The sequence below is a fragment of the Thunnus albacares genome, chromosome 9 (genome assembly GCF_914725855.1).
Source record: "Thunnus albacares chromosome 9, fThuAlb1.1, whole genome shotgun sequence".
Lineage (NCBI taxonomy): Eukaryota > Metazoa > Chordata > Actinopteri > Scombriformes > Scombridae > Thunnus > Thunnus albacares.
In genome coordinates, this window is record NC_058114.1 from 1,971,005 (window position 1) to 1,983,052 (window position 12,048).

Genomic DNA, 12,048 nt, shown 5'->3' on the forward strand with positions numbered 1-12,048 from the left:
CAGAGAAAGTGGATGTACTCTGTTTGTTTTAGAAAACCTACAGACTGCAAAGAGGTCACTACAACATTCATGTGTGTCGATGGTCTCTTACTTCTCAGGACTCTTCTGAATCATCGGGGAGATCAGGTTGAAACGAATATAAGCTGAAAGACAGAGAAAGACACAATCATAGTGTTAAATTTAGTTTATCTTATTTATTTGCACAAATGACAAGACAAAAAAGCTCATAGTGCATTAAATGTGTAAAAAACCCAAAAGGGCTCATGAAGACATCTCACCAAAAAAAAGTTAAAGAGACAAACAAACAAACAAAAAAAGCAGCTGAATATTCAGCCATGACAGAGTTTGATGTGTTGGAGGACAGAAAGTGTAGTTTAGTGTTCGAAAAGATTTTCAAAGTCATGGCTGAATATTTATCAGATTTCTGCAACAACTCAACTCTCGCAAGATTTCAGAACGAGACTTCTCCTTGAGCGAGACTTGGTGAGACACAATAACAAACATTATTTCTCTGTATGGTTCTTTATACTGTTGTCTGACACTTATAATAACAATCTGATCCTGTCAATAGCAAAAACACTTGTAGTGGACGTCCACTGACGGGCCGCTGGATTACACTGCAGCCTGTTTGTCTGCTGCCAGCTGAAGCGTTCTCGCTCAGTACTGGACCAGTTTCAAAGACTGTTGTCCTCGTTAGTCACTTAGACACAAAATGATGGGAAAATAGGATCCAGGTTGAAAAATACCAAAGATTCCCTTTAAATAAACTACTTTTGATATTATGAAACCTATAATCCCCAGTTATCCAGCCGCCACCATTACAACCTTGTCATAGCTGACAATTACTGATTAAAGAAATGATTATAAAAATGTTTAGAACGATTTGCAATTTTAATTAATCAATCCTTCAAGCATTTTTTTCAGCAAAAATACCATGAATTCACTTTTTTCAGCTTCTTAAATGTGAATATTTACTGGTTTAAAGAGTTTTCTCTGATAATGAACTCAATATCTTTTGCTTTCAGACTGTTGCTCGAACAAAACAACAAACTAAAATCTGTCAACTTGGGTTCAGGGAAACTGCAACGGGTATTTTTCTTTATCTTTAGGCATTTAAAAAAGGCATTAATTGAGAAAACGATCTATAGATGAACTGATAATTGGTAAAAAAATGTTCATCTTAGTGCTAAAATAACAACAAACATCCCTCACAGTGCACAGCTTTATCTGACAATATGAACTGTACCCACCTTTAGGTATCTTGAACTTGTTGTCCTTCTTGTACCACAGACTGCCTCGGTCATTGTTGACTATCCTCACAGGAAACTCTGATTCTGGACTGTCGAACGCTTTCAGAGTGAAATCCGTCGCTTCAGCAGGAAAAAGAGAAGAAATCTGCTGATCGAACAGCTGCTAAACATGTTGGCCTCATTTTTTTAATATGTTTACACAGACTGATGGAATATAAATATGTTATTCAGCTCCTGGTTGTTGCTTTACATAATAATAAATAGTACACTTAAGTAGATTTTCATGTGAATTTAAATTTCCCTCCAGACAGTCAGTATTGTTGAATGTGTGTGTTTGTTTGTGCTGACCTATGAACTTGTTCTCAGCAGGAAGGTGGAGTTCAGGGTTGACTTCGAAGTCTCCTGCCCAGCGCTGAGTCCACTCCTCTGGGATATCTGACGAGACAAAACAAACATATCCCACTTTAAAGTTATATAAATTCTTTTTTTCCTTAACTATTTTGTGTTGAATTCAGACCCTTTTATTCAGTTCTCTGGTCTGAATAAAAAGGTCTCATTCTGTCTCCAAGGTAACCAGGAGAACCGAGGACACAGGATGACACTCGGAGCAGAGAGAATTATTCGCAGTATGCAGCAGAAAACAAGCTCCAGTTCACAAAACATGTTAACCGATGAAAGTGACGCAGCTAAAAACAAGAAGCTGCTACGTTACCTATAATACAATATAATATAGATGTCCGTCCTGTGGAGGTGTGTGCAGGTGTGTGTGTGTGTGTGTGTGTGTGTGTGTGTGTGTGTGTGTCGTACCCTCCATGTTATAGCAGGTACCGAACCATTTCTCTCTGAGCGGACAGTGACCTTCGTTCTCTGGTGACAGCAGCAGCAGGTTTGATCTGTCCGGAGTCAGCAGGGACAGAGCAGCACTGATCACCTGCACGCACACACACACACACACACACACACACACACACACACACACACAAATACACACATTTTTACAGGACACCATATAAATGTTATTACCCAAGCATCAATATATTTCATATTTTTAAACCTTACACTTCTACTTTAGATAAATTAATTAATTAATGAATTAATTAAATTTTTTTTTTTGCTATTTTCTGACATTTTATAGACAAAACAATCGGTAGATTTGGCAGATTAACTGATAATGGAAATAGCTGCAGAGTTTAGAGTGTGTTGTCAGGCTGATTCTGGATCAGAGTCTGGGTCCTGGTCCTGGTTACCTCCATGTCGTACTCAAACATCAGCTGGTCTCCGGTCAGGAAGTCCTCTTTGGGAAACAGCTGCATGTTCTCACAGATGTTCTCCACAAACTCGATCGGATCCGTCTGATCAAACAGAAACACAAGAGAGATGTTCACAGGTTCAACACCTTCACAAACTGCTGATAAAAGCTTCGGTCAAATAGCGTTTCTGTTATTATTAGAGCAAACGAGAATGATAAAAGTTTTCATGTGTTTGTTTGTTACTTAGATGCTTGTGGAAGCTTCATATACTTTGTATTTGCCCAGTTAATTATTAGTCATTTTATTATAATAAACAAACTTTTTTACTTGGAAACACAGTCGGGAAAAACATTCTTGCTACACACACATATGCAGGATTATTAGTACTAACTGTTTATATCCAGAGGGCTGATCTAATTTAATCTGAAGTCTATTAATTCTATTCTTCTAATTATTATTATTGTAGCTTCAGTGATCACAGCTAATGAAGTGTTTCCCTGAAGCTGATTAATTTTAGCGTTTGCACACAGCAGACTCTGATTGTTCATCACCTGCTGACAGACACAAGTGTGCTGCGTCATTATGTGGCTGTAAACACATTAATTTCCCCTCAGAGACAATATTTATGCTGCAGTACCTGCTCCTGATAGTGGAACTCGTTGGCTTCAATCTTCTGAATTTCCTCGTAGATCCTGGAAGATAAAGATGTTCTCAGAGCAACAAGACACTAAAGTAAACATTCAAACAAATATGAGTGTTTTTACATGCACATAATTCTGATTATTGTAGACTTTCTGCATTTACTTGATTCATTTAAAAGAACATTTTTAGGGCCTGTATTTTGTGTGTTTGTTTGTTTCTTTCTTATTATTCCACCACTTCACACCTAAATTTGACCCCCTAAACATGCTCAAAAACTCAAATTTGGCACGCACATGAGGTCTGGTGAAAAATTTGATAAAATGTAAAAATTAACCCACAAAGTGCCAAAATGTGCTCTCTAGCGCCACCTATGTAACTAAAATGGCCGCCATGGCCCGTAGGAATGTCGTAGAGAGATCGAACTAAAAACTCAATTAGTCTCATCAAGACCTACAAATCATACGCTGACACCCCTGACCTAAATCCAACAGGAAGTCTGCAATGAGCCTGTCAATATAAGACTTTGCCTCAATTTTGGCCCCCGAACAAACGCTATCTCCTCCGAGGGCATCAATGGTATCAATTTCAAACTTTGATACATGACTTATGACACTGTGCTGAAAAAAAGTTTGTAATAACTCAAACGGTTTGGATGTTATAAGCCCCGAAAGTTGCAGTGCCACATCACCCTTACAATGCAAAACAATGGGGAGGCATGAACTTTGTGTCAAACAGAGGCTTCTGATGTCTAAACTATAAGTCTGACCACTTTCAAACCTGTGTCACAACAGAACAATACTATAAATTTGAATTTCACTTTGTTGGTAAAATCACACATCTGAACCAGTCCATGGCTAAAATGAGCTCTTCTTTGTTTAGAAACAATATGTATATGCTAAATGTCTTTAAAGAAGCAGCCTTTACACCACTCAGGGGTTTTTGTTTTTAAAAGCAAATTGTTTTATTGGCATATAAAATTGCCCCCCACCCCTCTGATTTCATCAGGTGGGGGACAATGATATAGTTTGATGCGGTATGTTGGTTTTCCTCCTGTCCTCCCCAATTTTTTGAGTCACCAGCCGCCACTGGTGTGGGGGTTGAATGCAGCTCATTTTTGTAGGATACAGCAGAAAGGCCTATATACATACAGTACATTATATTCAAACTTTGTATGAAGTTTGGTGTTATTATCATTTATTTTACAATAATTATAGGTCTTATATGTATAATTCAGTAGTGAGGATGACCTATGAGGGGAAGGGAAAAAATGGAGTGAGAGTGACAGTTTAGTGATAAAGTGCTGCAGAAAAATACCATCAAAACTAAAATTTGTGGCTCTGTACTGCAGTTTTTTCCTTTATTAAGGCCCGAGCACCTAGTGGTTCACTCACACTCTCCATTCAAATATATGAGTATTTTTCTGTGTCCAGCTGCAGTTACTTATTGTCTCTACACACCTGACAGTACACATGTCAATCAAACTTTGACCAGGTCATGTGGGTTAAAAGTCTTTACTTTTCTAAAAATAGACTTGATGAAAATTAGGAAATTAATTTGTTTTACACACAAACTAATTGAAATTCAAGTGAATGGGCCCAAAACTTGCATAATTTTGATGACACAGGTTTGAGCAAGACAGACATGTCTCACCCTGCAGTAAATTCTCATCCTCACACCGTTGAGATTTGATGTTTCGCCATGACAGAGGAAGTTGCTATAACTTTATTGTAAATGCTCCAGTCTGCACCAAACTTTACATGTTTGATAAGAGTCCCGGCCTGAACACGTCTACATGAAAATATTCCATCAGTGATGCAAACTGACTGAATAGCGCCCCCTACGAAATTTCAGCAAAGCAGCCCCAGCAGCAGGCAAAATAGTGGACAAAGGAAGTGATGTTTATCTCCTTCTTGCACTGTGTGAAAACAGCTCTGAAGACATCTACATGTCCCTGACAGAAGACCTTCGATTGCATTGCAGCCTGACGTACGCAGAGGCACGAGGGCCCGTTCATCGCTGCTTGCAGCTTTAATTTTATGTTTGATTTGTGGAAACTGGATTTTTAAAATAACGCAGTGACATCTGAACTCATTTTGGTAAGACAGATTTCATGTCCACCAGAAAAGAAAACAGAGAAACTGGATGTGACATCACAAAACGGTGAGAAGTCAAGCAATGTCGTGTTTAAAGTCTCCCTGCACTACAACTTACACAAGTGTGATGTGGAAACTTGAAGCCTCCAAAGGAAACATCTTGTGTCCAGCAGGTAATCTTTTGAAGTGAACAATATTTATATATTGATAGATTCAGATTTTTTTTACATGAAGGAGAAGGATTTTGGACAAAATGGACAAATTTCTATTCACAGAGTATTTTTATATGTCTTGTCTGGAGGGGATCTTTAGGGGAACAATAATAAAGAAATATAGACATTAACGCTAGTTTTGATACTAATGAAGTTGAAAACATATTCGTATGACGGACCACAGCTTTACAGAGTTGTAAAGTGTGAGGGGCTTTTCTCCATTTTGAATTCACATCTAAAATGTTTTCCTTAATCGATCTCCTCAATGTTACTTAAATAAACTCAGGACTCTCCCAGATAATCTAACAATCACATAGGTTTATATTATGACCACCAGTTTTGTTTGACATTTTGATGGACAGCTCTAAATACTGCAATACCCATGAGCCTCCGCTGCCGTTTCTATGGAGAAGAAGCCAGTCAGAGAGGCGAATCAAACGCTACTGCATTTCATTTAGGGGAAAAAAAATGTGTTGCCATGGTTACTGAAGTCATCCACAATTGGCACAAAATGTAACAGTGAATTGATTCGAGCTGCAGATTGTGTTTTCAGTTTTCTCAGCAGGGTAATCTTTAGTTTCCCTGCTGTCGCTGTTGGCAGCACACATAACAGAATCTGAAGCTCAGTGATTGGATGTTTCCTGCTGTCTTATATCTTCAACTTTTATCAAAGAATTGTGTTCAAAGAAATATTTTTTGCCACAGTTGTTCATCTTTTTTTACTGATGATTCAACCAGGATACTAATAATTCAATGCAGGAAACACTTGACCAGGTTTCTGACAGTGTTTTTTGTTACTGTAGAGATGCAATCTTGAATTCAAAATGTGTGTGTGTGTGTGTGTGTGTGTATGTGTATGTGTATGTATGTGTATGTGTATGTGTATGTGTATGTGTATGTGTACGTGTGTGTGTACGTGTGTGTGTGCGTATGTGTGTGTGTGTGTGTGTGTGGAGCCTGACCTCTGCTGAGGGCCCAGAGTCTGGAGCATCTTCAGGTACTGGAACACCAAATGAACTACCTGCACAGAGGACAGAAAAGCTTTGAGTGAGGGAAGGAAACTAAAGCATTTAGAAATAAAAAAAACAACTATTAACATTTATCTTTATTTGTTAGTGACCTCATTTGAACAGCTGAGCGACCTTGAAACTAAAACCAGCATCATCATCATGTCTGGAAGATGCAGCCAGTGCAGAGAAGCAGTACCACTAACGGCCACTAGATGCTGCCTCTGAAATCTCTTCTGCCTGCCTTCTATCAGGAAATATGTTTTTTCCACAAGTTAAGGTCTCAATCGATACATTTACTTTGGTTTGGTGATCAATTAAAGATAAAGTGATCTGCAGACAGTTCTGTTGTTTCAACGGCTTCTTTCAGGCATGAACTATAATCCATAAATGCTTTACTAGTTCTCCATGTTGACATCATGTTTAAAAATGAATCACTGTCCTGGTTTGGACTTTGTAACTGATGTCCAATAGTATGACAACAGCAAGAAAACTTGTTTATTATTTTGATGTTAATAGTATATTTCATTTGTAAGTTTTATCCAGTGTCAAGAGCCGTATGTGTGTTTACTTCATAGACGTTTTGGTAGCCCTGGTCGGTGAGGGTGATGGAGATGGAGAAGATGGAGTAGGTGGTGTTCTGGTCGAAGCCCGTCTCACTGTTTCCTCCAAACAGAGCCAGAGCCCAGCACCTGCACACACACACAGACACACACACACAGTATATATATATATATATATATATATATATATATATATATATATATATCTATACACACACACGAGTCCTCTGCACTTTAAAACTGCAACGATTAGTCGATTAATCAATCAGTTGTCAACTATTAAATTCATGGCCAACTATTTTGGTAATCAATTAGTCATTTTTAAGAAAAAAAGAGGCCAAATTCTCTGATTCCAGCTTCCAGCATATGAATATTTTCTGGTTTCTTTAGTCCTCTATGACAGCAAACTGAACAAAACAAGAGACGTGAGGATGTCATCTTGGGCTTTGAGAAACACTGATTGAAATATTTCACCATTTTCTGACATTTACAGATTTACATCTACAGATTAATCAATAAGATAAACAATTGTTAGTTGCGGCCCTGCTGGACTTATTCACTAACAGTTGATGAGTATATTTTCTGTCTGTCACCTCTTCCTGAGCAGAGACAGGATGCTGCCGGTTCCTTCATGTCCGATCAGCCAGGAGATGTAGTGAAGAGGCTTCACTCTGACAGAAATCACAAAGACAGACTCAGTGAAGACGATGTCACAGTGGAGGCAGCGGTCTGACTCATCTGGACGTCTGCTGAACTGTGAATATACAGACTTCTAGAAGAAGACGTCTGTTGAGGAGGCGTCATCGCAGATATAAAACATTTAAGATTGATGATACAATGAAGATCAGAATGATATTAGAGCTCGAACAATTAGTAGATTAATCGTTTAGCCAATCATCAGAAAAATAATCAGCAATTACTTTGATAATTGATGACTCATTTCAGTCATTTTTCAAGCAAAAAGTTTAAAAATTCTACTCATTCTCAGGTTCCAGTATCTCAAAATATATTTGTCATATATATATAGCAAACTAAATATTTTTGGGATATTCTTGGGAGGAAGCAACGTAACATACGAAACGCGTAGTTCGCTCCTTTTGTTTTTTCATGTAATCCTCCTGGTATCCTGATGTGTGCTGATATACTTTTTTGATTTTCTGTAATTTGCTCTGCATCAGCTGGCACCCGGAGAGAGGCAGTGCTGATCAGACAAAGTATGACATCTAAGGATGTTACCTCGGCTGCTGAGAAGTTGTGATGGGACATTTCTAAAATACAACTGCAGCCCTAAATGAAATACAGCTTAAAGCATGAGAGAGCTTTTTTTTTTTTTAAATATTTGATTGATGAGATTATGGTAAAGATTTTGTTTGCCAAAAGAAATGTTTAAATCGGCTTCACTGTTAATATAGCTTCTCTCTTCAGGCAAAATATGCAGTATTGGACTTCAACCACCTACAGTGTTTTCCCATCATTGTTACTTTGATTTGGAGAAACATGAGCTGAATTTAATCAGTAGATGTTTGTTCTTCAAAATGAGCCCCAGTTGTCGATGGACGCATGTTTTCTGCCCTGCAAATCAGTTTTTATTACAGAGAGACAAGATAGCAGGAAGCTAGCAGGTGAGATGTTAACCACAAACACCACAATCTCCCTATGAGTTTAAATCATTTAAGAATGATTCTGTTTGTAGGAGAGGTTCTTGCATGACAATAAACTTCTGTTCAGCGTGGCTGCCGGTTTCCTGAGAGGATGTTTCGATGTGATGACTTTTATGTCAGTAGTTGTAAACAGCTGCCTCAGTGTTTCTGCAGGTCTCAGTATCAGCTGACAGTGTGCATGAGGTCGTTAGATGATCGTTACAGTGTGACTCACCTGTAGTGTTTTCCCTGCGGCGGCACGGCCCAGCTGATGGTCAGAGCATGAACCTTCCTCACAGGAACCACTGCAACACACACAAACACACATGTATACAGCTGCAACGGACAATTACTTTCATTATTGATAACTCTTGAAGGAGGAGGGCTTTGCTCAGACTTGCTCCTTTCATCGACTTCTGTATTCAAACAGCATTGTGCCGAATCAAAGCCTGATGTTTCAGCTTTCAATACATCTGTCAGTTATTTTCTCCAACAATCGTTTAGTCCACAGCTGCAACAATTAGTCAGTCAACAAACAATCCATCTGCAACTAGTCTGATAATTGATTAATCTTTCCTTATTTTTGCTTGGAAAAATAAACATTTGATAGTTTCAGGTTCTCAAATGTGATATGAATCAAATGTTATAGTAAAGTTATTACTTTTAGGTTTTGGTCAGACAAAAAAATAATTGGAAGATTAATCGATAATGAAAATAATCGTTAAGTGCAGCCCTAGCTTGGTCTATAAAATGTCATGAAATGGTGAAAAGTGCTCATCACAGTTTCTCAAAGGTCAGTCTGACGTCTCGTTTTTGTGCGACCAACAGTCCATCCAAAGATATTCATTAGAAGACCACAAAACATTCATATTTGAAAAGTTGGAAGTAGAGGATGTGAGGATTACATACTGCTGGGCTGGAAGATGGATTAGATTATGGTGACATCCTGTATATGCTTGTGTCAGACTCACTACTTTACAGGCTTGACTCTATCATTGATCTCTGCGTTTTATATTGATTGCTGGAATAAGAACTCATCACTATAATTAATGCATGTTAAAACAGGTTGATATGTACTGTTTGATTTTTAAGGCCATCACTGGTAAACTTCTTGGTTACCTCTGTGAGATCAGACCAGATCATCATGTTGATGGATAATCTTCAGTATTCCTACAGTCTGAACTTTTCCTATTATGCAGCCTGAGCTTGGAAAAGGAAACACTGCCCTCATATCATGTATTCAAAGCTTCACATTAAAAGATGTTTCATGAGGAATGTAACTGTGTTAAATAGGAAAGTTGTTTCTCAGGTTCTGTTTTGTTGTGTTGGATTGTTGTAAATTAATGTGTTTTAATGTAACTTTATGACACCTATTTATTATATGCTGCCATTTCTGTCACGTCTCAAGACTTCCTGGTTAAATAAAAAGAAAATCATGATCATGAGACAGATGTTTAATGGGTTAAAATACGCAAAACTACATCTTTGAATTATTTTACAAGGACACTGTTGACTGTTACCATTGTTATTACTACTACTACACCGACTACAACTACTACTCATTCATAATAATAATAATAATAATAATAATAATAATAATAAATCTGACCTCTGTAGAGTTTGTTGAAGGCCGGGGTGTCAAACGGCCGCTGGAGGGGAGAGAAGTCTGGTCGAGGTTCACCGCTGAAACAAAACAAGCATGATACAGATTTCATCTTTGTTCTTCTGTTTCCCTCCGACTATCACCGTTTATCTTTCTTACATTTTATTTTGTGCAATATTGCACCAATTCTATACTACATAATATCAAAGTAAACACCTGGGGTTTAACGTAAAGCTACTATCTGTTTCATTTAATGTCACAAAACTATCTGTATATGTATTTATACCTGATTTTTACTACCATTTATACTCCTCATCATACAGTAAAGCTGTAACAAAATAACATAAATATTTGGAATGAACACCAGAATGGATCAAAACGTAAACTTAATCCGGCGAATTTCACCCGAGACCATAATCACACAAACGGAGCGAGCGAGAGTCTGTGTTTCTTTCAGTTGTGATGACGTCTTACTTGTTGGGAACTTTGATGAAGATCTCTCTCACCCACTGCTCCAGAGTGTCCAGTGTCTCTAAACAACAACAACAACAACAACAACAACAACAACGCTGTTAGCTCTGGGGAACATGACGGTGTGAACCTAAGATCACAGCAATACATCCAATATTTTCTTCTTATAGATGTTTCAATAAAGAACTAAAATGTCAACCTCATGGTGGCGCTAGAGGAAAATATCAGCAGGCAAACACACATCTGTACATTTACAGGTACAGAGAACCTGCAAACTGCTGAGTCTGAAGCTATATCTTGATCCAAATATGATCAAACTTCAACTAAACTTCCAGTAATCTGCTTATAAAAGGGCTCAACAATATGACATCATTAAAATAGTGCCAGTCAAACCTCAAACTGTGAAAAACTATTTAGAAACATGATGGAAATATGGTGCTTATGTTTGTCACATGAGTTCATTTTAGGAATTTTTTAATCGATACACGAACTTTTCCACCTTAGCAAAGCGTAATTTTGAGATTTTTATTTTTTTTTAATGAGAATATAAAAATAAAAACAGGTGGATGGAAACGCACCTTGAGCGTCTATACGGTGGCCACCCTAACGTGGCCACCGTATAGGAGACTAAACATTTATAATTATAGTAAATAACATTGGTTTCCCTCCAGTGACAAACATCACATTTCTTGCCCCACGACTAGTAAAGATCTAAAAAGAAAAAAGACGTTTCATTCATCAAACAGCTGAAGTCTTTACTGACGACGCGTCGGCTGTCTGTAGAGTGAGTCACCGAACAGAAACGCAGCTGAACACTGCAGTCTTCTTATCAAAACACATTCAAAAGTGTGAAAGTCTCTGGTGATTGAGTGTGAATACCTTTGGACTGAACGGCGAGCGTCATGTAATGAGCGGAGTAATATCTCTTCCAGAAGTCTCGGAGCCGCTGGTAGGTGTTGATCTGTTTCTCTCTGGGCTCGTGTTTTAATGTCTGAGCGTTACCTGAAGGGAACGACAACAACAACATGTCAAATATCTCAGAAATTCTATTCTGCAGATGTTCAACAGTGATGTCACATTAAAAACAGGAAGTTGCTGTAGCTGCAAGGTCCTTCACTTTAGATTTAGGAGTTAGGAGCATTTATAACCATTAAGGATGGAAAATTATTTTATTTTTAAAAAGAGAAATCTGGAGGCTGCTGTTAGGGTTAGGGTTAAACTAACCCTAACCCCTAACCCCTAACCCCTAACCCTAAACCCTTAACCCCTAACCCTTAACCCCTAACCCCAACCCCTAACCCTAACCCCAACCCCTAA

At 38.1% G+C, this 12,048-nt stretch overlaps 1 protein-coding gene across 1 annotated transcript in view; it reads right to left on the minus strand.

The window, feature by feature from the left end:
• LOC122988777 (nardilysin-like) overlaps positions 1 to 12,048 on the minus strand; it is a 33,647-nt gene that overhangs the window by 10,794 nt on the left and 10,805 nt on the right. Inside the window, exons 8-20 of the mRNA XM_044361392.1 lie at positions 11,611 to 11,733; positions 10,735 to 10,792; positions 10,267 to 10,340; positions 8,893 to 8,962; positions 7,611 to 7,688; positions 7,026 to 7,146; positions 6,410 to 6,468; positions 3,138 to 3,192; positions 2,498 to 2,602; positions 2,058 to 2,181; positions 1,599 to 1,685; positions 1,251 to 1,370; positions 92 to 143 (exon numbers count right to left, since the gene is read on the minus strand). Of these exons, the coding sequence (XP_044217327.1) occupies positions 92 to 143; positions 1,251 to 1,370; positions 1,599 to 1,685; positions 2,058 to 2,181; positions 2,498 to 2,602; positions 3,138 to 3,192; positions 6,410 to 6,468; positions 7,026 to 7,146; positions 7,611 to 7,688; positions 8,893 to 8,962; positions 10,267 to 10,340; positions 10,735 to 10,792; positions 11,611 to 11,733 (1,126 nt within the window). The remainder of the gene's footprint in view (positions 1 to 91; positions 144 to 1,250; positions 1,371 to 1,598; positions 1,686 to 2,057; positions 2,182 to 2,497; positions 2,603 to 3,137; positions 3,193 to 6,409; positions 6,469 to 7,025; positions 7,147 to 7,610; positions 7,689 to 8,892; positions 8,963 to 10,266; positions 10,341 to 10,734; positions 10,793 to 11,610; positions 11,734 to 12,048) is intronic.